This window comes from Nicotiana tomentosiformis, chromosome 10, assembly GCF_000390325.3.
Source record: "Nicotiana tomentosiformis chromosome 10, ASM39032v3, whole genome shotgun sequence".
Classification (NCBI taxonomy): domain Eukaryota; kingdom Viridiplantae; phylum Streptophyta; class Magnoliopsida; order Solanales; family Solanaceae; genus Nicotiana; species Nicotiana tomentosiformis.
This window is the reverse complement of record NC_090821.1, coordinates 65,235,711-65,262,409: the sequence shown is the minus strand read 5'-3', so window position 1 is coordinate 65,262,409 and position 26,699 is coordinate 65,235,711. Positions and strand designations below refer to the sequence as shown.

General features: G+C 36.6%; 3 protein-coding genes across 8 annotated transcripts; all 3 read left to right on the top strand.

The window, feature by feature from the left end:
• The first annotated feature begins 4,853 nt into the window (after window positions 1-4,853).
• LOC104105048 (uncharacterized) lies at window positions 4,854-16,384 on the top strand. The gene is made up of 3 exons (XM_070187367.1): window positions 4,854-10,846; window positions 11,247-12,212; window positions 16,297-16,384. Exon 1 carries the CDS (start codon window positions 4,995-4,997, stop codon window positions 6,489-6,491), a length of 1,497 nt encoding a protein of 498 aa, XP_070043468.1. The 5' UTR covers window positions 4,854-4,994; the 3' UTR covers window positions 6,492-10,846; window positions 11,247-12,212; window positions 16,297-16,384.
• LOC138891385 (protein SUPPRESSOR OF GENE SILENCING 3-like) lies at window positions 11,846-21,131 on the top strand. 6 transcript variants are annotated; one of them, XM_018773736.3, is made up of 4 exons: window positions 11,846-11,968; window positions 12,060-12,212; window positions 16,297-16,380; window positions 18,965-21,131. In XM_018773736.3, the coding sequence occupies exons 1-4, from the start codon at window positions 11,903-11,905 to the stop codon at window positions 20,885-20,887; spliced, it is 2,226 nt and encodes a 741-aa protein (XP_018629252.2). In that variant the 5' UTR covers window positions 11,846-11,902; the 3' UTR covers window positions 20,888-21,131. The 6 variants fall into 6 exon arrangements, with proteins under 6 accessions (XP_018629252.2, XP_018629255.2, XP_033514275.2 ...); XM_018773739.3 differs by lacking the exon at window positions 16,297-16,380 and adding an exon at window positions 15,286-15,363; XM_033658384.2 differs by lacking the exon at window positions 16,297-16,380.
• Window positions 21,132-21,265: 134 nt separating this feature from the next.
• Window positions 21,266-23,694, top strand: LOC138891375 (F-box/FBD/LRR-repeat protein At1g13570-like). The gene is made up of 3 exons (XM_070187368.1): window positions 21,266-22,741; window positions 22,905-23,063; window positions 23,151-23,694. Exons 1-3 carry the CDS (start codon window positions 22,523-22,525, stop codon window positions 23,232-23,234), a joined length of 462 nt encoding a protein of 153 aa, XP_070043469.1. The 5' UTR covers window positions 21,266-22,522; the 3' UTR covers window positions 23,235-23,694.
• The last annotated feature ends 3,005 nt before the right edge of the window (window positions 23,695-26,699 follow it).

Here is a 26,699-nt window from a genome sequence, read left to right as displayed (position 1 = left end):
TGAGAAGTCTATGGAGGTGCAACCCTCCTAAGTTTGGGGCAATCCCTCACCACATGACAGGTGTCGCCACACTCAAAACAACCCCTCGGAAGGCGTGGCTGCTGTGACTGACTCGGGCCAGGTCTGTTGGACTGGCCACTAAAAGCACCCCGAGCAGGAGGCACACTAGATAATGGCAGTTCATAATAAGGCTCCTGGGTCTAGAAGGGACTGGAACACCACTGACGGCTGGAAGAGCTGAATGAACGGGGTGACTCACATAACCCCTACCAAGGCGAGCTGTTGGGGCACGAGCTCCAGAATAAGAACCAGTCTCTCGAGACCTCTTGGCCTCTCTCTCCTCCCGGTCCCGGGCAAGCATGCCCTCCAATCTCCTGGCAATACTCACAATCTGCTGATAAGAAATATCCGTCTCCAACTTCCTGACCATACTGATCCGGATACTCGGGTGGAGTCCCTCAATAAATCGTCGAACCCTCTCCCAAATTGTGGCAACTAAGGCCGATGCATGTTGGGCCAAATCACTGAAGCGGACTGCATACTTTGACACAGTCATAACACTCTGGTGCAACTGCTCAAACTCCGCGCGCCATGAGTCCCTGAGGCTCTAAGGCACATACTCTCTCAAAAATATGTCCGAGAACTGAATCAATGTAAGTGAAGCTGCCTCATCCGGGCTACTCAACTCATAAGCACGCCACTACTGATAGGCAGCTCCTCTAAGATGAAAGGTGGTAAAAGAAACCCCACTCGTCTCCGCTATGCCCATAATACGGAGAATACGATGACACTCCTCTAAAAAAAACCTGAGCATCATCTGTAGCCAATCCGCTGAAGGTAGGTGGGTGGTACTTCTTGTACCTCTCAAGTCGGAGCTGCTGTGCCTCAGAAGGGACTGGCTCGGTCTCATGCTGAACTGGAGCTACTTGCGGCACAAGAATGAACTTTGGGGCCTGATCAACCTGGACCCTCTGCTCAGGAGTGCGGGCTGCGGGAGTCTGTGTCCCTCCCCCGGCCTGAGATGTGGCGGGATCTAATGGAATCAATCCAGTCTGAGCTAAGGTGCTGAACATGCACATGAACTGGGCTAGAGTCTCCTGGAGGGCGGGTGCAGCAATAGGAACCTCTAGTGCCTGCCCTCCAGCTAGAGTTGCTGGGGGCTCCTCTGTCGCAGCTTGTGCGGGTGCTCTGGCTGCATCGCGTGCTCGTTCTCTACCCCGTCCCCGGCCTCTAACGGCTCTAGCAGGGGGCGCAGGTGCCTGGTCATCAGATCTCCCGGTACGGGTCCTCACCATCTGTGAGAAAGAATGGAATAGAGAAATTTTAGAATTTGTTGCCAATAACTAGCACGACAAGGAATCAAAAAGAGTATGATTGTTTCTAACAGTTCCATAGCCTCCCGAAGATAAGTACAGACGTCTCCGTACCGATCCGCGAGACTCTAATAAACTGGCTTGTGACTCACGACACATACGAACCTAGAGCTCTGATACCAACTTGTCACGACCCAACCCCTCCCTCCGTGAAACGTCGTGACGACACCTAGTCTCTACGACTAGGTAAGCCTAACACTTGCGAAAATGAGAATAAAAAAAATATGGAAATTAACAACTAACAATAACAGATATTTTAAATAAGCAATTGAGATGTCGCTCGGCATATATAATAATCTACTCCCAAAATATACATAACACTCCCAAGACCCGGAACATCGTAAGTCACGCTTTTACGAAGTTCTAACTGTTTTATACACCATTGTCTATAAAAATAAAAATAAAAATCAACATAGGGGATAAATGGGCACTCTGAGGATCTGCGGGCGCGGGCAGATATACCTTGAAGTCTCCGAAAGCAACAACGATTGCAACTAAGGACGAGGTTGGTAGAAATAACCTGGATCTGCACACGAAAAAGCATGTGCAGGAAAGGGTATGAGTACTCCACAATGGTACCTAGTAAGTGTCGAGCCTAACATCGGTCGAGTAGTAACGAGGTCAAGTCAGGCTCCTACTGGATATATATATATATATATATATATATATATATATATATATATATATATATAATAAAACAAGGCAGAGTAAAATATCGCAGTACAATAAAGACCAAAATTTAACAAAAATGAAATCATAGAAAGATAACAGCTCAGTACACAACAATAACCACAGGGGATCTCTCGAGATACCGTCTCGTAGTCCCAAACGTAAATGTGCAGGGGGTCTCCCAGAATACCATTTCGTAGTCCCAAAGTAAATATGCAAGACAGCGGGATCTCCCGAAATACCGTTCCGTAGTCTCAAAGTAAATATGCAGGGGGATCTCCCGGAATACCGTTCCGTAGTCCCAAAAATAAATATGCAGGGGGATCTCCCGGAATACCGTTCCGTAATTCCAAAAGTAAAATACCCAGCTCAAACAGTAGAAATAATAGCTACAACACGAAATCCTACAATTTAGACTAAGTACGAGTCAAGGAAGAGGCATGGAATTCACTAAGCATGCTGCACAGAGTCAGATAGGCAATTAAGACACGTAGACATGCTATTCTAAACTATTCTAAACTAAACAGGATAATTACATATGCTGGTGTAGCTCAAATGAAGTGAAACATGTTATTACTTAGAGAAAAATAGAGTTTTACAACGAATAGTCCGTATACGCACTCGTCACCTCACATACACGACGCTCACATATTAAAGGGTACCAAATCCTAAGGGGAGTTCCCCCCACAAGGTTAGGCAAGCCACTTACCTCGAACCAAGCTCAAATCAATTCGTAACGATGCTCTTTCCACGAATATCCAACTCCGAATGGCCCAAATCTAGCCAAAATCAATTACATATCATAAATATAACTACAAGGAACTAATCTAGCTACTGAAATCAAAGCTAAAGCAAGAAATTGGAAAATCGCCCCAAAAAGTCTCCCCGGGCCCACGGCTCAAAATTGGGTAAAAGTCACCAAATACGAATACCCATTCACTCACGAGTTCACTCGTACCAAAATTATCCAAATCTGATGTCTAAATCCCAATCAAAACTCAAAAATTAGGTTAGGGAACTTTTCCTCCATTTTCCCAACTTTTCAATCCAAATCCGAAATTAAATAAAGAAATCAACATTAGTTTAATGAAACATAACCAAAATCGAATAAGGAATCGTTACCCCAAAGCTCTCTCTGAAAATCCCTCAAAGAATTGCCAATTTCCGAGCTCCCAAGTCCAAAAATGGAGAAATGAATCAAACCCTCGAAATTCTCTCTTTTCTGCCCAGCGGACTCGCACCTGCGCCCTCATCATCGCACCTGCGGTGCCGCTTCTGTGGCTAGGATTACGCACCTGCGATTTTTCATTAAAACTCCAGAGTCCACACCTACGCGCCTAAGTCTGCATCTGCGAATACGCTTCTGCGTCTACTTGTCCGCTTGTGCGGAACCTTAGGTCCTCCTCATCTCCGCATCTGCGACTACCCTTCCGCAAATGCGGCTCCGCTCCTGCGGCTCACTCGTCGCATCTGTGACCCCTGACTCCCAGGCCTAAAGGCGCACCTGCGATCCTAGCCTCGCTTTTGCGGGGCCGCACCTGCGGACTCTCCACCGCAGGTGCGAAAACACCAGGAACAACATATCAGAAATTCTTCTAAGTCCAAGTTTTCATCCGTTAAGCACCCCGAAACTCAACCGAGGCCCCTAGGACCTCACCCAAACATACCAACCAATCCTAAAACACCATACGAACTTAGTCGAACCTCAAACCACCTCAAATACCATCAAAAACACCAATTACACCCGGATTCAAGCCTAAATAACTTTGAAATTTCTGAATTCGACAACCGATGCCGAAACCAACTAAACCAAGTCCGATTGACCCCAAATTTTGCACACAACTCATATTCAACATTACGGACCTACTCCAACTTCCGAAATCGGGATCCGGTCCCGATATCAAAATTTCCACTACAGGTCCAAATCTCTAAAAATTCGACTTTCGCTATTTCAAACCTAAATAAGCTACAGACCTCCAAAACACTATTCGGACACACCCCTAAGTGCAAAATCACATAACGGAGCTAACAGAACCGATAGAACTCTATTCCGGAGTCGTCTTCACATAGTTCCGATTACGGTTCAAATCTTAAGGCTTAAACCTCCATTTAGGGACTAAGTGTCCCAAAACACTCCAAAAACCAAAACGAAACCTCCTGGCAAGTCACAATAGCAGAAAATAGATATGGGAGAAGCAGTTAATAGGGGATCCAGGCTATAACTCTCAAAACGACTGGTCGGGTCATTACAGACCTACCAGAGTACTAGATTATTGTTATAATTTTCTCATCCCATTATGTTATTTAAAGTATTTTCAATTTTAATTTATGTCAGTCGCTACTCTATTAAATATTTATTTATATGTTATTTAATGAATATTGTGTTATTTATTAACAACATATTATATTTTAGACTTGCACTTTTTGTTTTTTTTATGTTTATATATTTTTATACAGTTATAACTTATAATAAAATTAACTTATAATTTTATATAAAAATAAAATTAACGTAAATTAATTTATAAAAATTATACACTAAAATTAAAATATAAAATTAATATTATAAAGATATTACATAAAAAGTATAAGTAATTACAAAATTATAATATGTTAAATTAAAAGTATTATATAATAAATAATAATAATAAAATATTAATAAATAGTAATTGTGTTATAAATAGTGTTACACTAAATTTGGTGCAACACTATTCACGTACCAAAATAGTATACCAAAATATTATTGTGTTGGAGCACCAAAATAATATTGTGTTGGAGATGGTCTTACTAATATTGTTATTCATTCTACTTAATCTACAAAAGGGTAAAAAGGGAGCAAACCAGCGGCAAGTTGCCGTACCTACACAACCGCCGCTTACCTCCCCGCCGGTGAGTTCAAGGTAAACTTATGTAGCTGTTTTTGGTGATTCTTCTTGCATCTATTGTGCTTGATAAATGGCCTTAAAACTTATTCAAAGAGGAACTCATGAAGCTGAAAACCCAATCGAAGTGTCTCTTAGAGAAGCTTTTGAGCTTCTTAAACCCCAACTAAACCCCCCATTTTCCTTAAAAGTCCTTACACAAGAGGAATACTCAAAAATTAATAAAGCTTTAATTTTTGGCATTTTATCCCAGCCCCATTTGGCTAAAGTTCATATTAAGCACCTACATGCAATTATTACTGATGGGTATGATTTCTTTACTTGTATTCTTGTCAATATTGTTGATGAATTGTATCCAAAGTTGCTTGACTCAGTGAAAATTCAGCTTATATGGGTTACTAAAGAGATGTTGAATGTATTAGCTATAGGGTTTGATAAATTGCTAGTGGCTCTTTTAAGGCAAATTTTAGGTGGGGATTTTAGTGAGGGCAATTTGTGGTTGTGTTTGGAGATGGTTACCTTGTTTTTAGCCAATTGGGATTGTTTATTAGAGGAAGAACCATTGGTTTTGAATAAGGGGTTGTATGTGTTCCTTCGGTTATTGGCTGATCATTATAGATTACCAAGTAATCCAATGACAGATGCATTGAAGAGAATGGAGGTTGAATTCTGTGGTCGACTTTTGCGGGAACAATTTCCCTTGTGTTTGAACATAGGGAGAGACTTAATTAGGCTTTTGCAAGACTTGGTTCATATACCTGAGTTTAAAGCCATATGGAAAGACTTGTTATTGAATCCAAGACAGTTTAGGGCGGACGGATTTGAAGATATCTCACAAATTTACCGCATAAGAACTCCAAGTTTGTACTTTTTGCTTCGAATAACTCCTGAAATGGAAACCAAATTGAGGTTTTTGCTTACACATGTCAAGTTGGGTAATCAAAAGAGGTACCAGGTTTGGTTTGCTAAGAAGTTCCTTGGAGTGCCCGAGAGAGAAACCATTTTAACTGACATTGTTAGGTTTCTATGTTGTTCAGTTCGTCCATCCAGTGAAATTACGCAACCGGACATCTTACCAAGATGGGCTGTGATTGGTTGGCTATTGAAGTCGTGCAGGAAGGGTTATATCGAAGCAAATGTAAAGCTTGCATTGTTTTATGATTGGCTTTTCTTTGATGAAACCACTGATAGTGTAATGAACATTGAACCTGCAATTCTTTTAATGGTGAACTCTATACCAAAGTATATTGAAGTCACCCATACTCTTCTTGAGTTTCTACTAATTGTGGTTGACAACTATGATATTGAGAGGAAGGAGATTATCTCCAAAGGGGTGTCAACGGCTCTTTCTACGATTGTTAAAAAGGGAATTATTGGTTCACTTGATGTTTTGGCTCGATGTGACATGATATCACCAGTCCTTAGGGAAATGCTTGGAAAAATGTTATTGGTCATGCAAAGTAGCCATTCCAAAAAGTTAGGATCAACCAGTGTTACCCATGACATGTCACCACCTATACATTTGCTTCCATCAAGCTTGGGATCCCAACACCCTAACAGGGTAAGCTGAAATAAATTGTGTGTCGTCACAGGCATATTCAGGACAGATCTGCTAATGCATCTCTTTCGCCTCCTGAAGAATTGCTTGTGAACTTTTTCTTTCAATAGGTGATAAAGTTCCACTCAAGTGGATGAAAATTTCAAGGAAAAGTTTGAAATCAAGGTGATAGGAGAAACATCTCTAGAGCAGTTTTTCAACGATCAGTTGAAAATGATTTACAATGCCAGGACTGCTGAGGAGGACAAGTTTGAAAAGATACAGCAGGAACAGCGTGAGATGATCTATCAATCTAATGCAACTATTTCCTCGGCTGAGGATCGTCGACTCAGGGCAGAAAAAGTTGCGAAATTTATCAAACTTCAGGACAAGGAAATGGAAGAATTTGTGGAAGAGAGGGATAATCTGATAAGAGCTCATGAAGATAGGGTAGCTGCAATGAGACGCAAATACTTGCTGCAATACTCGGAAGAGGCAGTTGCACTTGAGAAGAATTTTGATCTCGAACTGGCTAAGCTGATGGGGAAGTACTCACCAAAGCAATCTGAGCAGGTCAATGCAGTAATGCCGTGTGACCCTATAGTAATACTATTCAAGCGCCATCATAGCTTTAAATTTCTGATGAACGTGGGATCCTCCACTGACTTTTATATCCTGGTCTGTCAATTTTTTTTTTTTTTTGATGATGCTAAAGAAATGATTCTATTAGTTATATTATATCCTAAAATATATGCCTTGAACTAGTTGTTCTAGAACTAATGATGCACTCTAGCTACTATTAAGTCATATTTTCAGGGGTTTAATTATTTGTTTTTGGGTTGTGAAAACCTGTCTGTCACCTTATGTTTGATCACTTAACCAGTGGCTTTTTCTTTGTAATTGAAGGAGTATGAAATATATGTCTGCTAATTCCTTCCTAATTGTTACATAGTCTACTGAAATTGTTTATGATTGACTTGGTACATTGATCGAGCTACTTTTGTGAGAGAGGAATGGACATTTGCTCTATCCTCTACTAGTAATGCTTCAGTATGATTTCATTTAACAAAATAAAAGGCCAAAGCACTTACAGAAGACTTGAAAACTGTATGTGCTTCTGATCTTTTTTTATCTTTTGGATGATGTTAGTTTATGAAACTAATTAAAGGATGTGTTATTTCAATTAGAACATACTGGCCCCTTCCTGTACTGCTTTATCTAGCTCTTGGTAAGTTTAATTTCACAGAATGTTTTGGCTAAATTACTTGTTTACATGACTTCCTGGTGTTCAACTGTCTCAGTGCAAAATCAATGGATCGAAAATGTTTAACTTTGACTCACTCTAATACTCTTCAATTGATGAGGTTGCTTATAGTATTATCCGAAATTTTCAACATTGGCTTGTCAAAACAGTATGGTTAGGATATCATACTGAAGCAATGACTGGTCATGGTTCCATATGTGATAAATAGGAAGCATGAAAAATATACAAAAATCCAACTTTTAATTGCCCTTGAAAATTCTGCACATTAGTAATTTAATTAGAGGGGCCATACTGTAGTTTTATCACAATAAATAGGAGGCAAATTGCAATTTATCCATTTTACAATGTGCACCATTTACGCATATTAGTTAGCCATCGATCATCGGAGAAGTATAGGAGTGACTACTTCACAATTAATCCTCATCAGGTTCACACTACTACTGGTTTCTTCATTGTTACAATTCATGTGCTATTATGGTCTGGGGTTCTGTAGAACATTGAAATCAAGAATTGTATTTATATTTTCTGGGGGCATAATTAAATCAAATCACCTGAATCGTGGGATTTGCTTAAAACTTGACGAGGTTGAAGTCGTCATTGATGTCGCATGATGGGGTTGGGGTTCTAAGGCTTTACCTTCTGTCTCATACTAAGTTTTAGGCTATTCATATTTTACTACTTAACTACTTACTAGTTTATTTAGGCTACTAGTTTGATGTCAAAATATATATGGCCTAAGCTATGAAACAGCTAATTTTCTAAGTTAATTTGACCAATTATTGGACTTTTTTTTCTCCTTATTGTGTGGCTATCCATGTCAGTTTGATAAGCTAATTTTCTAAGTTAATTGTAAAGAATGCAATTAGACCACACCCTTTCTATTCTTCTTACAGTTATGGAATGTTAAATTTGAAAATGTCATCCGCAGTTCTGTCTAGATAGTTTGGAGATCTTCCTCATCTTTGTATTCCTGTTTATTTTCTACCGGATCTTAACGTCGATCAGTCTTATATGATGCCTCCTACGGGAAAAACGCAAACTTTGCCTCTCGATGTACTTGACAACCTTCCCGAGAATGTTATTGATGATATTCTTAAGCGTTTGCCTTTACGAGATGATGTGAGGACAAGCATCTTATCAAGCAATTGAAGTTATATCTGGTGCAGGCTTTCATAGTTGAGACTTGATCAAACACTTTGGAAAGCTAAAAGGGATTTAACACATTACAAGTAACTTTACAAAGTTTACTCCCTCTATTCCTTGTTTGGAAGGTTGTCCTAATATTGACAACTTGATTTATTTCCTCTCTAGGAATGGTATTCAGCATCTTGTTCTTATACTTCCAATGAACAGTGTCCGAGACAAATTGCCTACTTCATTTTTCACATGTATGCAATTAAGGCAACTGGATCTCGAAAATTGGTTAATCTCTAGTTGTCCGTTGTTTGAAGAATTGGTGCTGGAAATGGTAGTTTCGTATAGCAATATTGTTGAAATTAATGCTCCCTTGCTGAGATCAATTGACTTCACAGGCTGTATAGGATCTATCTTTTTAAAGAATATCCTCTTCTTGCAAAACTTTCACTTATGAATGATGTATATTCTTTGGGGGGGGGGGGGGACAGAAATGGGATATTGTGAAGTTTTTAGAGGTCTTGTTCTGCTCTTGATGCATCTCGACATTGATTGCCTGGTAAATGTTGCTTCACAGCTATTAATGCATTTTTTTTCCGCTTCGAGTCATCCTAACTTTTTGAATTATTTTTAAGGTGCTTTGCTGCAGGAGCAGGTTTAGAACCAACAAAGCTTCCCTTTAATCTTAACTCTGTCAAACATTTTCGCTTATCTGTTTATCTGTGTCAATTAGATGATGTTTTATGTGCTCTTGGCTTGATTAGAAGCTTCCCATGTTTACAATATTTAGAAATTGAGGTTTTCTTTTCTTTTTCTTTCTTATGCACAATAGTTTCTTTCTTATTTCCATACTCCTTAAATCATCAATTAGTTGAGATTTGGTTAATCTTTTCTTAGACGTCTTATGTGGATGATGATGATGATGTGTCTGCTCTAGAATGTCTTGAAGTGGAACATTTCTCAGATGTCACATTTAATCACCTCAACGAATTTAAGCTAATGTATATTAATGGTTCAAAGCCTGAGTTGCAGCTTATGAAGCTTTTGTTAGCCAAGTCTCACGTGCTGGTGAGGATGCTAATCGAGCCCTTCAGGCCAGTTAAAGATTCTGCAACAGTCAAAATACTCGCTGAGTTACCAAAATTTCAGCGTGCATCACCTAAAGCAGAAGTTAGATTTCTAAACTAGTACTCCACAAGATTACAATCTTGTTTATTGATCTTCAGGATTCTTTAATCAAACCATACAATCTATGGCTCAAAATTTTGGAAGTTAATTATTCTGGGTGGATGATTTGACTAGTCTGTTACATAATTTGTCATTACTTCACGTTGACGTTGTTAATGTTTATTTCAAACTTCAAAGTTAGGTTGCGGGTTGCTGTGTGTTATTTTTCTACTTTGGTCATATCTCAAAGTAGAATTTTATCTCTGTAAGTTAGAGCCATGTAGAATTGATACTAGGTAGAGTAGATAGCACTTGCTATTTAACTTTTTCTTTATTCACTATGGTATTTAATATAATCTCACAATATCCTCCTGGAATTTATTCTGTTTTTCATGCCAAAATGAATTGGTCCAGGAAACTAACTTTAAAATAGTTATTACTGTATTACAATCTTCAAAGTACTTTGCACAATATAATATTGGTAAGTGTAATAGTAAATTGAAAGTAGACAGGAACTTAAACAAAAAAAATCAGGATAATTAATTTGAGACAGTGCATGCGTCAAGAGTTTATAGTCATTAAGAATAGGAATAGAAACAATTTATTTCATTTATTGATCTTGAAAACCTCAACTGTCATTCTTTTCCTAGTGAACTGAAAAGTTCTTTTCGAGTCTGGAGATGGCTTTAAAAGGCTATGCAAAGTAAAGACTTAACAAGTTACAAATAGCGGCAACAGCTAAAGCACTGAGGATAGAGAAAGGCTGGTTACATCCTTTTGAATCATTCATCATCAAAATTCAAGAATCTTAGGTCTTGATAAGGTTGAAATGCTCTTCTTTTTTCTTCATCATTTTTTCACTTTAGGATGAATTACTTATGCATTCAGTAATTGAAATAGTAAATATTTATGTTCAAATGAACTTATTGTGTAGTTATCATTGTCAATTTGATAAGCTTAATTGAAGCAAAAAGGTAATCTGGTTTAAGACTGATGATTATTGACTATAAGATTGAAGGACGTGTTTCTTGCCGTTGAGATTTAAAGAATGCATTTTATGAATATTAAGAGGAGATGGATTAGTGATTCAATTAGAATAGACCCTTTCTTTTCTTCTTACATTTTTGGCATGTTGATTTAACAATAATCATAGAAGTTTGATGTCTGTGTACTCTGTCCGGATAGTTTGAGTATTCCTTACCTTTATATTCTTGTTTCTGCAGATTCTTACTGGCAATTATTATTATATGATGCCTCCTAAGGGCGAAATGCATGATTGTCAAAGTGTACCTCCAAATATACTTGGCAACCTTCCTGAGAATGTTATCGATGCCATTCTAATGCGTTTACCTTTACGAGATGTTGTGAGGACAAGCATCTTATCAAAGAAATGGAGGTATAACTGGTGCAGACTTCCAGAATTAACGTTTGACCAGACACTTTTGGAAACAAGAATTGCCTTAATACCTCCTGCACTTGTATTTACAAAAATCATATGCCATCTTTTAACACTTCACGATGGACCAATAACTAAGTTTTCACTGTCCATTCATGATCATTTTTTATTTGTTTGAAGTTGAGGCATCTGACTCTCCAGAATTGTTTAATACGTCCTCCATTGGCTTTCAAGGGATTTTATAGGTTGATTAGCCTGGAACTACGTGAAGTAAAAATTTGTTCCAAATTTCTTGAGAATTTTTTATCTCATTGCCCGTTGCTCGAGTACTTGGTATTGCAGATCTCATATAGTTTTTAAGCAATATTCAAATTATTGCTCCCTGTTTGAAATCCTTTGACTTCGCAAGAGGTTCTGTTTTTCTAATAAATTCTCCTCTTCTTCCGAAACTTTCACTTGTGAATACGGATTTTTCTATGGGGCATGGAAAATATGGTCTTGCCAAGTTTTTCGAGTCTTTTCCTCCACTTGGATTATTGTGGTGTCCAGGTAAATGTTGCTCCATGATTTCATTATAGTGCATCTTTTGTCCTTGTTCTTTTGGCCTTTGAGTGGTCCTGATTTATGGCGTTGTCTTTAGTCCTTGGTTGCAGGGGCAGGTGAAGTACCAAAAGAGCTCCCCTCTGCTCTTACGCGTCTTTACTTATCTGATGTTTGTGTAGATCCAGGTTGGACTTTATGTGCTCTTTGCTTGATCAGAAGCTCCCCATATTTACAAGAAATTGAAATTCAGGTTCAAAAATTACTACTACTTTTTTCCCTCTCTTTTCTGTATGTAATTCCTTTCTTATTTCATAATCCTTAATCCTCAATGTTAGTTCAGACTGATGGTCTTTTATTAATTTGTAGTTGGACTATGAACTTTCCAATATATGGTGGTTAGATCAGGAGACCAGCTGTGTTTCTCTTGAAGTAAAAGGTTTTTCAAATGTGCCAATATTGAATCACCTAAGAGCGGTTAAGGTGATAGATACAACAGGCAAAAAGTCTGAAAAGTTGCTTATTAAGCTTCTATTAGCCAAGTCTCTGATGCTCGTAGGAATGGTAATTGAGCCCAGGTTAGATTCTCCTGAAACAAGACTTGAGTTACTCACAGAGCTAATACAATTTCCGCAGGCATCACCTAAAGCAGAAGTTATCTATATAGGTTCATAGGGTGGTATCCAGATCAGAGTCCGGTCTATCTCCACTGGTCTTTTACACCACCATGATCTTTGTCTTAGATAGGTTGGAGGTTAATTAAGGCAAATAGAGAGAAATGAATGTGGATGGTGTAGTATATGGTTGTGTTTCGGCATTGCCTTTTGATAGATAATGAATTTCAGTTTGGATAACAGTACCTTCTTACTGCATCTAATAAGAATGAGATGACTACAAATTTTCTTGCTGTCCTATTTCAGAAGTGAAAACTTTTCAAAACAATCCTGAATATATGATCCAATTTCAATAGCATACACGATATTGAATCCTTCCTGCACGCGTAATGTCACTTTCTAGCTTGTTCATCATTCATAACAAAGCGATGAAGATTTGCACTCTTTATAATTGACCAACAAACCTTTGTTTGCGATTGATTTGATATGTTATAAGGGAAAATGCCCAAGTACCCCCAACCTATGACCGAAGCTCCAACTACACATTTTTCCTTTTCCTATTACCCCCGAACTATTTTAAAATAGAATAAGTTCACCCTTGAAACACTACAACCAGATTTCTGCTGGGAGGTAAACTACACGCCCTAGACAAGTGAATATTTCATTAAAAAATTATTTTTCTGTTCTTTCCATTTTTTTTTTCTTTCTCTTTTCTCTTTTTCATTTACTCTTGTCCCCACCAGACTAGACAACAAAGTTTCATGCCATGCTCTAATTTTTGGCCCTTGATCTGTTCCTTTTTTTTTTTGCTGCTAAGCTAGGCTTGAGGCCTTTAAATGGCTATTGTGGTGGCGACGTTTTGGACGGTTTCTATCACCGGTAATTGTGGGGGCATAAAAATGGTGGCTCTTATAATTAAGAGGCGAGTAATGGTGAATGATCTGAGTATATTTATGTCTGTTGGGTAGGGGTGGGCGTTCGGGCAGTTTTGATTAGATATAAAAATTTTAGTTTGGATTTTTGGTTTTTGGATTGAAGAAATAACTATCCAAATCCAATCCAAATAAGCTCGGATTGGATCAGATTTTTTAAGTTCGATTTCGGAATAATCTGTTTGGATATTTTGGATTTTCTTTTGAGCCTATAAGTTGAGATGTTTCTGCCTTCTTTTTTCTTATAAAAAATGAACAACTAAATGAAGTATTCGTGTTATATTACGTAAAAAGTTTCTTATTCTCACTGCAATCATCCCAATAAAGTATTCAAGTAACAAAATCATCATCAAGAAAATACAACATAGACGCTCACAAGGCCCATAAGAAGTAAAAATAGTAAAATCGTGTCTAAATAGAAAGTATTCTCATAGTAATTTAGGAACTAGTATTGAATATATGACTATATGAGATAATGTCTAGTATTGAATATATGACTATGAGATAATGTCTAGTATTGAATGGGTAGAGTATTTGACTTATTACTATTGACATGTGAATAATGGACTAAATATGAAGTATAAATATTTCGGATTTTCAGATAATCCGAAGTGCCAAATCCAACATCCAATCCGAAATCCAAAAAATTTAAAAATTAAGTCTGTAGTCCAATCCGTAATTCGAAAATCCAAACCAAAACTCCATAAAACTCAGATTTCGGTTTGTATTTTGGGTTTGCCCAAACTATGCCCACCCCTACTGTTGGGTAAGAAAAAGGCTTTATTCGGTTTGAAATGTCAAAAACTCTATTTTTTCTGGCAAAAAAAGAGAAGATTTTCCGGTGCTGGATATTTCCAAATCTCAGGAAAAATAAAAAAAAAGATTTTTCGGTGCGGGATATTTTCAAATCTGAGTGGTTTTGCTTTACATATGTATAATTTTTAATAAAAGTGTGATTTGTGTATTCGAGAGTGGGAGAGGAAGAAAACTAACCCAAAAAATTAAAGAAGGCCATAAAAGTCGCCGACGATTGTTGTATGTTGTTGATGGGAATAGTGAAGTAGAGGAGAAGAAGGAAAAGACAGACAAAGAAAACGAAAAAAGAATGTATATTTTTAATTTTAATAAAATTAAGAAAGTAATATTTTAAAATTATTTTTTCTTCTCACTCTCTCAGAGAGAGTGATATACACACTTTGCTACATAAGCCTTTAGATGCAATTAATTATTCTCTAAACTAGTATAAGGAGGTAATAGGATCCCCGAAAAGGAAAGGTGTGCAGTTGGAACTTCGATATAGAATTTTTTTCCTAATACTCAATAAAACCTAATGTACCTTAAAAATAATCAAATATAATGAAGATTTTGTGATTCAGTGCGGCGGAGACAAAAAACACTAGGTGGTTTCTTCTCATTTGTCCAACCCTTGGTGGATAGAGTTACCCGATTTCTGTTTCTAGTCTGCGGTGGCAGGTATCCCGTTGAATTAGTCGAGGTGCACACAAGCCCGAACACCACGGTTATAAAACAAAAGTGCAAATGAAAAGTAGAAGTAGAAAGGAATCTAAAAGGAGTTGTCCCATATATGAAAAGGAAGAAATACTCTTACCCGCTTTTAAGACCACCTTTGCCTATTTGAAACTCAATCTACAAAAGAATGTGATCAAATCTCCACTAACAAAAGCCCTGCAATGGCTATTATTTCTCCCAGAATATTTATTTTGACCATTAGAATATATACTATTTCTACTGCAAATTAAAGCCAACTTTTCACTCAAAGGAATATTCTCATTCTAAGAAGCAAGGAAAAGAGGAAAAACTTTTAATCCAGGAACAAAGGAGAAGAAGAGGGTTTCTGGTACGCTTCGAGTTCTTCCATGGTTTCTTTTTTTAATACTCCCTAAATTGGAGTTTGTTTCAGTTATATAGATTCTATAATTGCACTCAAGGGTGTGGCCTAGACGCCTAGTGGTCAACAGTGTGGGTGGGGAACCTGCGGTCTCAGGTTCAAATCAGAGTAGAGACAAAAAACACTAGGTGATTTTTTCTCATTTGTCAAAGCCTTGATAGATAGAGTTACTTGGTACCTAATGCTGGTGGGAGGTGGTAGATATCCCGTGGAATTAGTCGATGTGCGCACATGCTGGCCCAGACACCGCCGTTATAAAAAAAAATAAAAAAATGAAAATAAAAAATATATATATGTATATATATATATATTATGTAATTATGTTGAAATGAACTTTGTAATGTTATGTATTATGACTGGATTATTCAGTTTCATTGTGTTTATTTATTTATTTATTTATTGATGGTAATGGATAGTTCCATTGGGTTTATACTTTGAAAGCATGCTCAGGGTTTTCGCAGATTGTGGGAAATTAAAAGCTACTGAGCTTAATTTGGCATGGAAAAATAAATAAACAACTAAATGCCATTGAAAATTTCATTAAGTTAGTAGTGATTTTTATAAAACTTATCCTAATAATGAATGAACAATAATGCAAGTGTTAAAACTAGTACTCCTTCCGTCAAAACAAAAAAAAAGGTAGCTCCTCTTCCAACTTAAGTCTACAATTTGTTATATATGGACACTATTATTAAGGTAACACTGGAGTTTAATAGTGTTGGAAAATGATATTGAGTCTGGTCCGCCGGCCCATAAGGGTGTTAATTTTAGCCCATTAGCCCATTAGCTTTATCCTCCTCCTAAACCCTATTTATTACTTATAAATATACCATTATGGGTGAAAAAAGGTTAGCTTCTCTACATCATCTTGGGGATTAGCAGGTTGTCGACAAAGAAAATTCATTTGTTTCCTACGATCACACAAGTCGTGGTTGTTGCAGATCCGCTTTCGCTAAGGGGAAACTCGTAAGTCTCCTAAACTAATATTTTGTTCAAATATTACAAATAGCATCTAGACTAAGTTGCTCGGACTCTTAACTTTCCGTACCGCACCCGTGTCGACATGACGTGAGTGTGGGTAGGAGATCCGTACCGAATATGGTCAACTGATTTTGGGTACTAAAATGATGGAAGAATTTGAGACAGATACAACGATTAATGAAATCAAAACAAAAGCTACGGTGAAATTGAAAAAAATGCAATACCTTGTATGTAGAAATTTCTATATCAGTCATTTTCCTTCTATTTCCTTTTCGGATTCTGCTCTTGATTAATAATTTCTCCTTCTCTTAATACCCTGTAAGGTTTTCAAATAATGTCTCATGATTTAGACATATTTTTATAACTCTATTAATTATTTTTTAATTATTTTTAGCCGAATCCCCTTATCCGTACCTGGATACGTACTCCCGAATCATAAAGTTTAGATCATGAAGTATCCGACCTCTATATCCACATTTGTACTGGATACTCGCACCCAAGTCTGAGCAAGTAAGCACCTAGATGAATGTGGTAGTCTAAGAGTTAAAATGAAGTTGATTTTCTTTTTGAAGAATTTGGATATTCTTTGAATATGAATGGGTCCCAAATTACATCTTTGGTAATCTAATAATTTAAAAAATATTAGTAAGTGTAAATAAAAAGTGAAAGTGATTTTTATAAAATTTATCCTAATAATGAATGAACAATAATGCAAGTGTTAAAACTAGTACTCCTTCCATAAAATAAAAAAAGGTAGCTCTTCTCTTCCAACTTTAAGTCCACAATTTTGTATATATGAATACAATTATTAAGGTAACATTGGAGTTTAATAGTGTTGGACAATGATATTGAGTCCGATCTGCCCACAAGGGAGTTAATTTTAGCCCATTAGCTTATCCTCCTCGTAAACCTTTATGGGTGTAGAAAAAAAGGGTTAGCTTCTCTACATCATCTTGGGGATTAGTAGGTTGTGGACAAAGGAAATTCATTCGTTTCCTACCAGTGATACAAGTCGTGGTTGTTGCAGATCCGCTTCCGCTTAGGAGAAACTCGTAAGTCTCCTAAACTAGTATTTTGTTCAAATACTACAATTAGCATCCAGATTAAGTTGCTCGGACTCTTCACTTTCAGTACCGCACTCATGTCGACATGACGTGGGTGTGGGTATGAAATCCGTGTCGAACATGGTCAACCGATTAAAGCTAGGGTGAAATTGAAGAAATGTAATACCTTGTATATAAAATTTTCTATATCAGTCCTTTTCCTTTTATTTTCTTCTTGGATTCTGCTCTTGATTAATATTTTCTCTTTCTCGAAATACCTTGTAAGGTTTCCAAATAATGTCTCATAATTTAGACATATTTTTATAACTCTATTTTACATTTTTGAATTATTTTTCGCTTAGTCTCCCTGCCTGTATCCGTACCTGGATATGTACTCCGGAATCTTAAAGTTTAGATCATGAAGGATCTAACCTCTAGATCCCAATGCGCATCGGACACCTGCACCCAAATTTGAGCAACTAAGCTTCTTGATGAATGTTGTAGTTTAAGAGTTAAAATGATGTTGATCTTCTTTTTGAAGAATTTGGATTTAATGGGTCCCAAAGTACATCTTTGGTAATGTAATAATGCAAAAGATATTGGTAAGTGTAAATAAGAAGTGAAAGTAGACAGGAAAGTTAAAAAAGGAAGAAAATAAATTTGAGATAGTGCATGTGTCAAGAATTTCTAGTCATTAAGAATAGGAATAGAGACAATATTTTGATGTTGAAAACCTCCATGCTCATTATTTCTTTATGGAAGATTCAGTTCAGAACTGAGAAGTTCATTCTTTTGGACCATTAGAACAGTTTTTACATCTTGGAAATTAAAACCAAGTTTTCACATGAAGGCCGGCCTACTCTACAATCTCCCTCTTAAAGAGAATTATAATCTCATTCCTTTGTGTGCTACTTTGGCATTCAAGATGTCATTATATGCACAAGAGATTGGAAAGTAAATTTGGCGAGTAAAAGGTAATTTTAATGACTAGAACTAACGGCTAGGAAAGATTCATGGGAATATTTGGCAATTGAAAACTAATGGCTAGCTAGCTGGAAGAGGATATTTTTGGGATAGTTTGAGTTAGTCTATTCTTAAGCAATTGAATGCAGAATCCTTCTTCCCAAATACATATAGGAACCATTGTATTCAACCGCTTTCCTTAGTTGGCTTATCTTCTTCCTTTTCATGTCTCACCTCTGCCTCCCTTCAAACATTTGAAACTTTAACTTGAAATTGTGCCCCAGCAGCTGAAGGCACGTTCAAATTCAAGAATCTTGGTATGCTTTTAAGTGCTTTCATGTTTTTCCTCTTAATAATCATTTCTTTTCCTTTTTGATTAATTTTAGTCCATGTAAAAAGGCTTTATCTTCTTGATCTGGTTCACCTTTCCTACTGAAGGTTGTATGCTTCTGTCTCGTCGATTTGATTTATAAAATTGAAACATATGGAATTATTTCTCAGTCGAAATTCTCATGTTATTTTCATCAGTTTCTGTTTTTTTTGTTGACATCTTCCTTCAACAGAAAAGCCCAGTTCGTGTAGTTCATCCAAAGATGAGTTCCAGCAAAAGGGTTGGGAAGTCTTCTAATTCATCAGGAAAGCAGAAAGCTATATGCGAAACAACTACTACACCAACGGTTGATGATATAAATGTAGGCGTAGAAGATATGGGGTTGAACTCCGATCAAAATGATGGATGGATAGTGTGTTCTAGAAAGTCCAAGAACAAGGGTGGAAGCAGCAGTGCTGGAATGAAGCAATGGATTTCTCAGAATCCCACTCCAAAAGCCAAACTGGGAATGCGTAACAATATTGTTGGATCATCAGGACAGGGGTCTAGGAATAACTGGTCCACACCTAATTATCATCCTCGAAAACCTGCTGGCAGAGAATGCTACACACCGACACCCGCTGCAGTTCCTCCTGCCCTGAAGAATGGTTGGGATTGGTCATCTGTCGCTCGTTCCAATGAGGACCATGATACTTATTCCCCTGTCGCTGATGTCAAGGCTTCCTGTGAACATGATGGAGAGGATAATGAATCGGATTTGCCTGATGATGACAGTGATGATGAGCTTCCGAGTGATGACGACTTTGATGATCACTCGGATGTAAATGAAATGAGTCATGAGGTACTCAAGGAAAGTCGTTGGTTCAAGAACCTTTTCAAATGTCTTGACAGTTTGACTGTCACTGAGATTAATGATCCGGAAAGACAGTGGCACTGCCCTGCATGCAAAGGTGGTCCGGGTGCAATTGAGTGGTTTCCAGGGATACAGTCAGTGATGAACCACGCAAAAACGAAAGGATTTAGGATGAAATTACACAGACAACTTGCTCAACTTTTGGAGGAAGAGCTGCGTCGGAGGGGAACTTCTGTTGTACCTCCAGGTCAAGTGTATGGAAGATGGGGTGGCGGTGAATATGAAGATAAGGAAATAGTGTGGCCACCGACCGCGATTATCGTGAACACAGTGCTTGAGAAAGATGAAAATGACAAGTGGATTGGAATGGGAAATCAGGAGCTGCGTGATTATTTCAGCTCTTATGCTGCTGTCAAGGCAGCGCGAAGCTCATATGGTCCACAAGGCCATCGTGGTATCAGTGTGTTGATTTTTGAGGCCACTCCCGTGGGATACATGGAGGCTGTACTTCTCAGTGAGCAGTTTTCTGAAAAAGGAAGTGATAGAGATGCATGGGAACACAATCCAGTTCTCTTTTATCCTGGGGGAAAACGTAAGCTTTATGGTTACATGGCAGAGAAAAGAGACATGGACAACTTTAACCGGCATTCACATGGGAAATCAAGGCTGAAGTTCGAGATGAGGTCATATAAAGAAACTGTTTCGAATCCAGCGATGCAGATGTCGGAGGATAATCAACAGCTCATATGGTTCAAGAACCAAGCCTCTAAGCACCAAAAGCGGGCTAAAGCTACTGAAGAGTCTCTAAGACTGGTGAGTGAAAAGCACCGTCAGACAGTCGAAGAGAACAAGATTGTCAGACTGAGAACTAAGATGCACCATGAACGGAACAAGGAAGAGATGGAATATCTAGAGCAGTTTTTTAATGATCAGTTGAAAATGATTTATGATGCCAGGACTGCTGAGGAGGACAAGTTTGAAAAGATACAGCAGGAACAGCGTGAGATGATCTATCAATCTAATGCAACTATTTCCTCGGCTGAGGATCATCGACTCAGGGCAGAGAAAGTTGCGAAATTTATCAAACTTCAGGACAAGGATATGGAAGAATTTGTGGAAGAGAGGGATAATCTGATAAGAGCTCATGAAGATAGGGTAGGTTCAATGAGACGCAAATACTTGCTGCAATACTCGGAAGAGGCAGTTGCACTTGAGAAGAATTTTGATCTCGAACTGGCTAAGCTGATGGAGAAGTACTCATCAAAGCAATCTGAGCAGGTCAACAGCAGTGATGCCGTGTGACCCTATAGTAATACTATTCAAGCGCCGTTTTAGCTTTAAATTTCTGTGAACTTGGGATTCTTCACTGACTTTTATAATCCTGGTCTGTCCATGTGTTTTGATGATGCTAAAGAAATGATTCTAATAGTTATATTATATCCTAAAACATATGGCTTGAACTATTTGTTCTAGAAGTAACGATGCACTCTAGCTGCTATTCAGTCATATTTTAAGGGGTTCAATTGTTTATTTTTGGGTTGTGAAACCTGTCTGTCACCTTATGTTTGATCACTTAACTGGTTTCTTTTCTTGGTAATTGAAGGATTCTGCAGTATATGTCTGCTAATTCCTTTCTAATTATTACATACTCTTCTGAAATTGTTTATGATCGACATATGCTCTATCCTCTACTAGTAATGCTTCAGTGTCATTTCATTTAACAAAATAGAAGGCCAAGGTACTTGAGAGAAGATTTGAAAACTATAAATAGTTTGTAACCTTTTGCATCTTCTTGATGCCTATAATGCAGTACCTTACTTAATAAAAAAAAACTATAAATAGTGCCCAACAGTTGAAGACTTTAAGCACAACCAAGAGAAAGGCTAAACTCCATCTTTTTGGATCTTGGTAAGCGTAATTTTTGCTTCTGATCCCTTTTTATCTTTCGGAAGATGTTAGTTTATGAAACTAATTAAAGGATCATTTCAATTAAAATATACTGGCCCCTTTCTGCACTGTTTTATCTTGGTAAGTTTAGTTTCACAGGCTAAATTACTTATTTCCATGACTTCCTGGTGTTCATCTGTCTCAGTGCAAAAGCTGTGGATCGAAAATGTTAACCTTTACTCACTCTAATACTCTTCAATTGATGAGGTTGCTTATAGTATTATCCCAAAATTTTCAACATTGGCTTGTCAAAATAGTTTAGTTAGGATACTATACTGAAGCAATGCCTGGTTCACACTACTACTGTTTTCATTGTTAACACAATTCATGTGCTGTTATGGTCTGGGGTTCTGTAGAACTTTGGAATCAAGAATTGTATTTATATTTTCTGGGGGCATAATTAAATCAAATCACCTGAATCGATTTGGGTTTTTGCTTAAAACTTGATGGGTTTAAAATCGTCATTGATGTCCCATGATGTGGTTGGGGTTCTAAGGCTTTACCTTCTGCCTCATACTAAGTTTTTTAGGCTATTCAAATTTTACTACGTAACTACTTACTAGCTTATTAAGGCTACTAGTTTGATGTCAAAATATATATACCTAATCTGTGAAACAGCTAATTTTCGAAGTTAATTTGACCAATTATTGGACCTTTTTTTCTTCTCCTTATTGTGTGGCTGTCTATGTCAGTTTGATAAGCTTAATAGAAGCAAAAGGTGATGTGGTTCTCAGTCCTATTCTTTTGATTTTTTTTCTTTAGAATAAGAAATCTGTATATTCCCCTTTATTCATGATTCATGAAGTATTGACGGAAGGCTTCCTTGTTGTAAATAATGCAATTAAACCACACCCTTTCTATTCTTCTTGCAGTTATGGAGTGTTAAATTTGACAATGTCATCCGCAGTTCTGTCTAGATAGTTTGGAGATCTTCCTCATCTTTGTATTCCTGTTTATTTTCTACAGGATCTTATTGTCGATCAGTCTAATATGATGCCTCCTACGGGTAATCTCAAGAGGTTGTTTATCAAGGACGATGAGAAATTCAAATCAATCTCCTTAGAGAATGCTTCTAACTTGTCTGAACTTTCTGTTTCATTGGAGAGAGTTTTAACAGGCAGGGAAGGCAAACCTGTTTCTGATTTGGTTACATTTGTGGGTACCCTGTCTAAAGTCAAAATACTTCCTCTTAATGGCATGTTTCCGCAGGTATTTAGTGCTATTGAGATTATTTCTACACTGCTTTTTGTTCCTATTACTTTAACCAAGCTTGTATTTTACCTTCACAACTAACATTATAAGGGTTCCAAGAGTTCTTATTTTTTAATTTAATGTGATTAAATTGTGTTTTCACACATCATTAATGTTTCAGCTCCTAGATGAAGCTCCTGTTCTGCCAATGTTATTGCCATCGTCATACTCTCTAAAGATTCTTGAACTCAAAGGTGTGAACTTTATGGACTTAAATCAAATATCTGTAGTTGTCCTCCTACTTACAAGTGCTCCCAACTTGCAAGAACTCTATGTAGAGGTAAGTTGTGAAACTCCATCTAATTCATGATAATTTGTTTAGGAACCAAATAAGCACTTTTTATGTTTCTGCTATATTTTTGTGTAGGCTTCTACAATCGAGCGCGCTAAACCAGGAACAAGTCTCGGGTTATCTAAAATGCTTGGACTGCTGCACAACTTTTCCCCTTAGCAAGCTTCATCTGGTCAAATTAACGAATATCTCAGCTTTCATTCCTGAGTTTGAGTTTATCCGATTCATTCTCTTTAGCTCGCCATCACTTGTGATAATGAACATCCTGGAGCACCCAGAACTTGAAGCAGAAAAAGCATTGAATCTAGGAAGATGCTCCAGTTGCGGCCACCATCAGCAGTGTCTATAGATTTCTCAAGGGACAGCAAAACACTAGTATCATAATGTGAGTTTCAGGGAACTGGCATTGGTAACAGAATTACAACATTAAGTTTTCTTACTGCATGATTTGTGGTTTGTTAACGTTCCAATTCTTTTGGTTGGTTAGGGTAAAGAATCCAGACAAAATACTTAATTTTGTGGAGAAGAAAAGAATTTCTCTTTTAAGTCATTCTTGCTAACAAGATCGCATGACATTTATAGCAAGTTTGCTACTCCCTTCGTCTCATATTATCAGTCGTGGTTACTAAAAATAGTTGTCTCAAATTATTTGTCACTTTAGAAGTTCAAGACAAAATTAATTATTTTTTTCCTTTTTTACTCTTAGTAATAATTATTCTTGAAACTTTGTTCAAATACCAATGAAGAAAGATTAAATATTAAGACATGAATACGGATAAAATAGTCAAAATTCCATCCTAATTAATTTTTCTCAAGGGGCGTGTACAAGAGTCATGACAGATAATATGAGACGGAGGGAGTAATACTTTACTTGCTGCACAGCTGACATTTATGATTAGTAATACTTTACTTGCTGCACAGCTGACATTTATGATTTCAATTCTTAGCCCTTCAATCCTTGTTTCATATTTTTCTTTTGTATTTCAACAAAAGTCATTGAAATTTATGCAACTTTGAGCAAAGTGACTTGCTTTAGTTCAAAATATTGAACCATTCAAGGGTACTGACTTCGAACCGATGGTGCTTCGACTTATATATGTTTAGCACAAGCAGTGGCGGAGCCAGAAATTTTATTAAGGGGAGTCAAAATATAAAGAAATAAACTCACCAAGAAGTGTCAATACATAGTATATATATATATATATTTAAAAAAAATTACCTAGCTACACAGACAACACAGTGTATTTTCCGACAATGGGATGTCAGTTGATACCCCTTGAGTGCATGTGGCTCCGGAACAGAGTGCTAGCATGAATTGTTATATACAATAACTGGTGAAATTAATTTACATAGTAATTCCAACACTATTAATGATTTCAGGTGTTCTTGCTAAGCCAATTTGATCCTTTACTCACAAGTACAGAGCTGAGTTTTTATAAGGGAGATCTCCAGCTAGTGACAAATAATGCACAGATGTTATTGTTTTAGTGACTGATTTGAATCCAACATTTTGTTAAAATTTCTGAGTGTTTTGAAGAGCCAAAATGAGGGAAGTAATCCAGCAATCACACTTCTCTGCATGGATCTTTATTTTCATTTAATGCCTTTCCCTAAAATTCGTATGCACCTTTTCAAAGGCTATTAGTATTTATTACAACTATACAAGGGTTATTATTATTTCTGTCATATTAATTTGGACAACTAGAACAAGTTTCTCCTGCAAATTAAAACCAACTTTTCACATCAACGTCGGCCTACTCATAGAGTTCAGAAAAAATAAAAGACTTTTTGAGACTTATGTTTTTAAATATATCATAACATTTATGTTACTATAAAACTTCTCATTATGGGTAAAATGAAAAATTTGAATTAAACTGTTTCCAAATTTAAAAAAATAATCATTCTTTTTGGGATGGATTAAGAAATAAGTTCACATTAATTATAAGTTAAAACAGATGGAGAAATATATTTCTTAATAATAATAATATGTGTAAATACAATTGGCTTACTCTGCTTGAAAAATAATTCGACGGAAACATCAATCATGATATAAAGTAAAGTCGTAATTCCGTCGCGCCTATCCCGAAATCAATACACAGCCAAATTATGACAATACACTGGCACAAATGCAATAGAATTTCCTATGTGCTGTGAACTTTTTGGTTTACATTTGTTGCTCTTTGCATTCTCTTTTTTGTTCAGTAAAGTTTTATTGTCAAAGAATATTACGAACTTATACGCTTGAATTTGACCAAGATTGAAATTTAGGTGTGTTAAAGTGAATTCGCAAAATCAAACCAAACCTATTGGCTATTATCATAATCAGGTCATATATAAAATATTTACAAGTAATTTATATGATAAGATTTAATTGGTAACATGTCAATTAATATGTTATCACAGGTTAAAATTATTAATAGTGTAGTTTTTTTTAGTTTAATAGTGTATATAATTAAATCCTTGTCTCGATGTAATTTGCTAAGTAGTACAGTTATTACTTGTAATTATGTGTTTCGGCAAGAGGCGGACCCACATGGTGTCAAGAGGGTTAAGTAATTATACCGTGCATATTGAAAAATTATATTTAAGCATAGTATTTATATAGAAAATAATAAATTGAACCCTCTTTAACAAAGATATTCTTTGTTGAGGTGGTCGAGTGGGTTCAAAATGTTTCGAGGGTGCCAAGTTCGAATCCAAATTTATTCCATCTTCCAATTAATTCTTTTAATCTCCCTCCTGGGAGGGAGCATATGCAACCAATGGCCAAGATTGTATTTGAGATTAACCCTTCTAATATTACTCTTATGTCCCCTCATATATCATTTTACTATGTTACTTTATCTTTCTTTTCTGCCGGAATACAATAAAGTTATTCTATAGTTTAATTTGCTCAAAAAATCAAACTTGCCTACAAAGTGAAATTGGTTCGTTGTTTCTTAAAATTTGATAAGAGGCAAATATATTTGTTGAAATTATTTATAATTAGTTAGTTTTATTTAGTTTAGTGACGTTTATTTGTTTTATACTGAATTTTCTAGTTTGGTATATAGCTCCAAAAAGTTGTTACTTGAATTAGTTTAGTATTTATAGATTTATTCTCTCCGCTCTTCAGATAACAACTTCTTATTAGTAACAAAGAAAACTCTAGATTTATTTAAATATTTTAGAGTTAACAAATTTTTGTTACATTGAATTTCTGGAAGTAAAATCTGTTAATATACTAAATATATTTCTACGAGCAGAGATAGATAAATTTGTTTGAACCTTTTGAAAAATATTTTCATTTTTGTTAAACTATAGAGTGCCAACTTTAGAATAACTTCATTTTGAGATTGTGTTAAGACTAATAAATAAATAAATGATCAAATCTTGGTTGTCATACCCGACACCATTTATACTATTACTTGTGCTCGTCTTTGACTAAACCCGCTTGTGCAAAATCCTAGGTCCGCCACTGTTTCGACTAAATGCTTAGGAGTGTTTGAATGTTCTCTTTAATAATTCACTTTTATTTTCATTTGATAACAATAATAGTATATGACTAAATGCTATTTGAAGACCGCATGGTAAAACGTTACCATGTACCCCATGTTTACACTAATTCATTTCTCCCTCCGGTCC

What these genes read in the sequence shown, in the direction of transcription:
- LOC104105048 (XM_070187367.1), top strand. Translation starts at nt 4,995, where the DNA reads ATGGCCTTAAAACTTATTCAAAGAGGAACTCATGAAGCTGAAAACCCA.
- LOC138891385 (XM_018773736.3), top strand. Translation starts at nt 11,903, where the DNA reads ATGGAAAATATGGTCTTGCCAAGTTTTTCGAGTCTTTTCCTCCACTTG. An exon ending in TGGATTATTGTGGTGTCCAG is followed by an intron (nt 11,969 to 12,059) that starts GTAAATGTTGCT and finishes CGTTGTCTTTAG; the next exon opens with TCCTTGGTTGCAGGGGCAGG. An exon ending in TACAAGAAATTGAAATTCAG is followed by an intron (nt 12,213 to 16,296) that starts GTTCAAAAATTA and finishes GGGGATTAGCAG; the next exon opens with GTTGTCGACAAAGAAAATTC.
- LOC138891375 (XM_070187368.1), top strand. Translation starts at nt 22,523, where the DNA reads ATGATGCCTCCTACGGGTAATCTCAAGAGGTTGTTTATCAAGGACGAT. An exon ending in TTAATGGCATGTTTCCGCAG is followed by an intron (nt 22,742 to 22,904) that starts GTATTTAGTGCT and finishes TTAATGTTTCAG; the next exon opens with CTCCTAGATGAAGCTCCTGT. An exon ending in TGCAAGAACTCTATGTAGAG is followed by an intron (nt 23,064 to 23,150) that starts GTAAGTTGTGAA and finishes ATTTTTGTGTAG; the next exon opens with GCTTCTACAATCGAGCGCGC.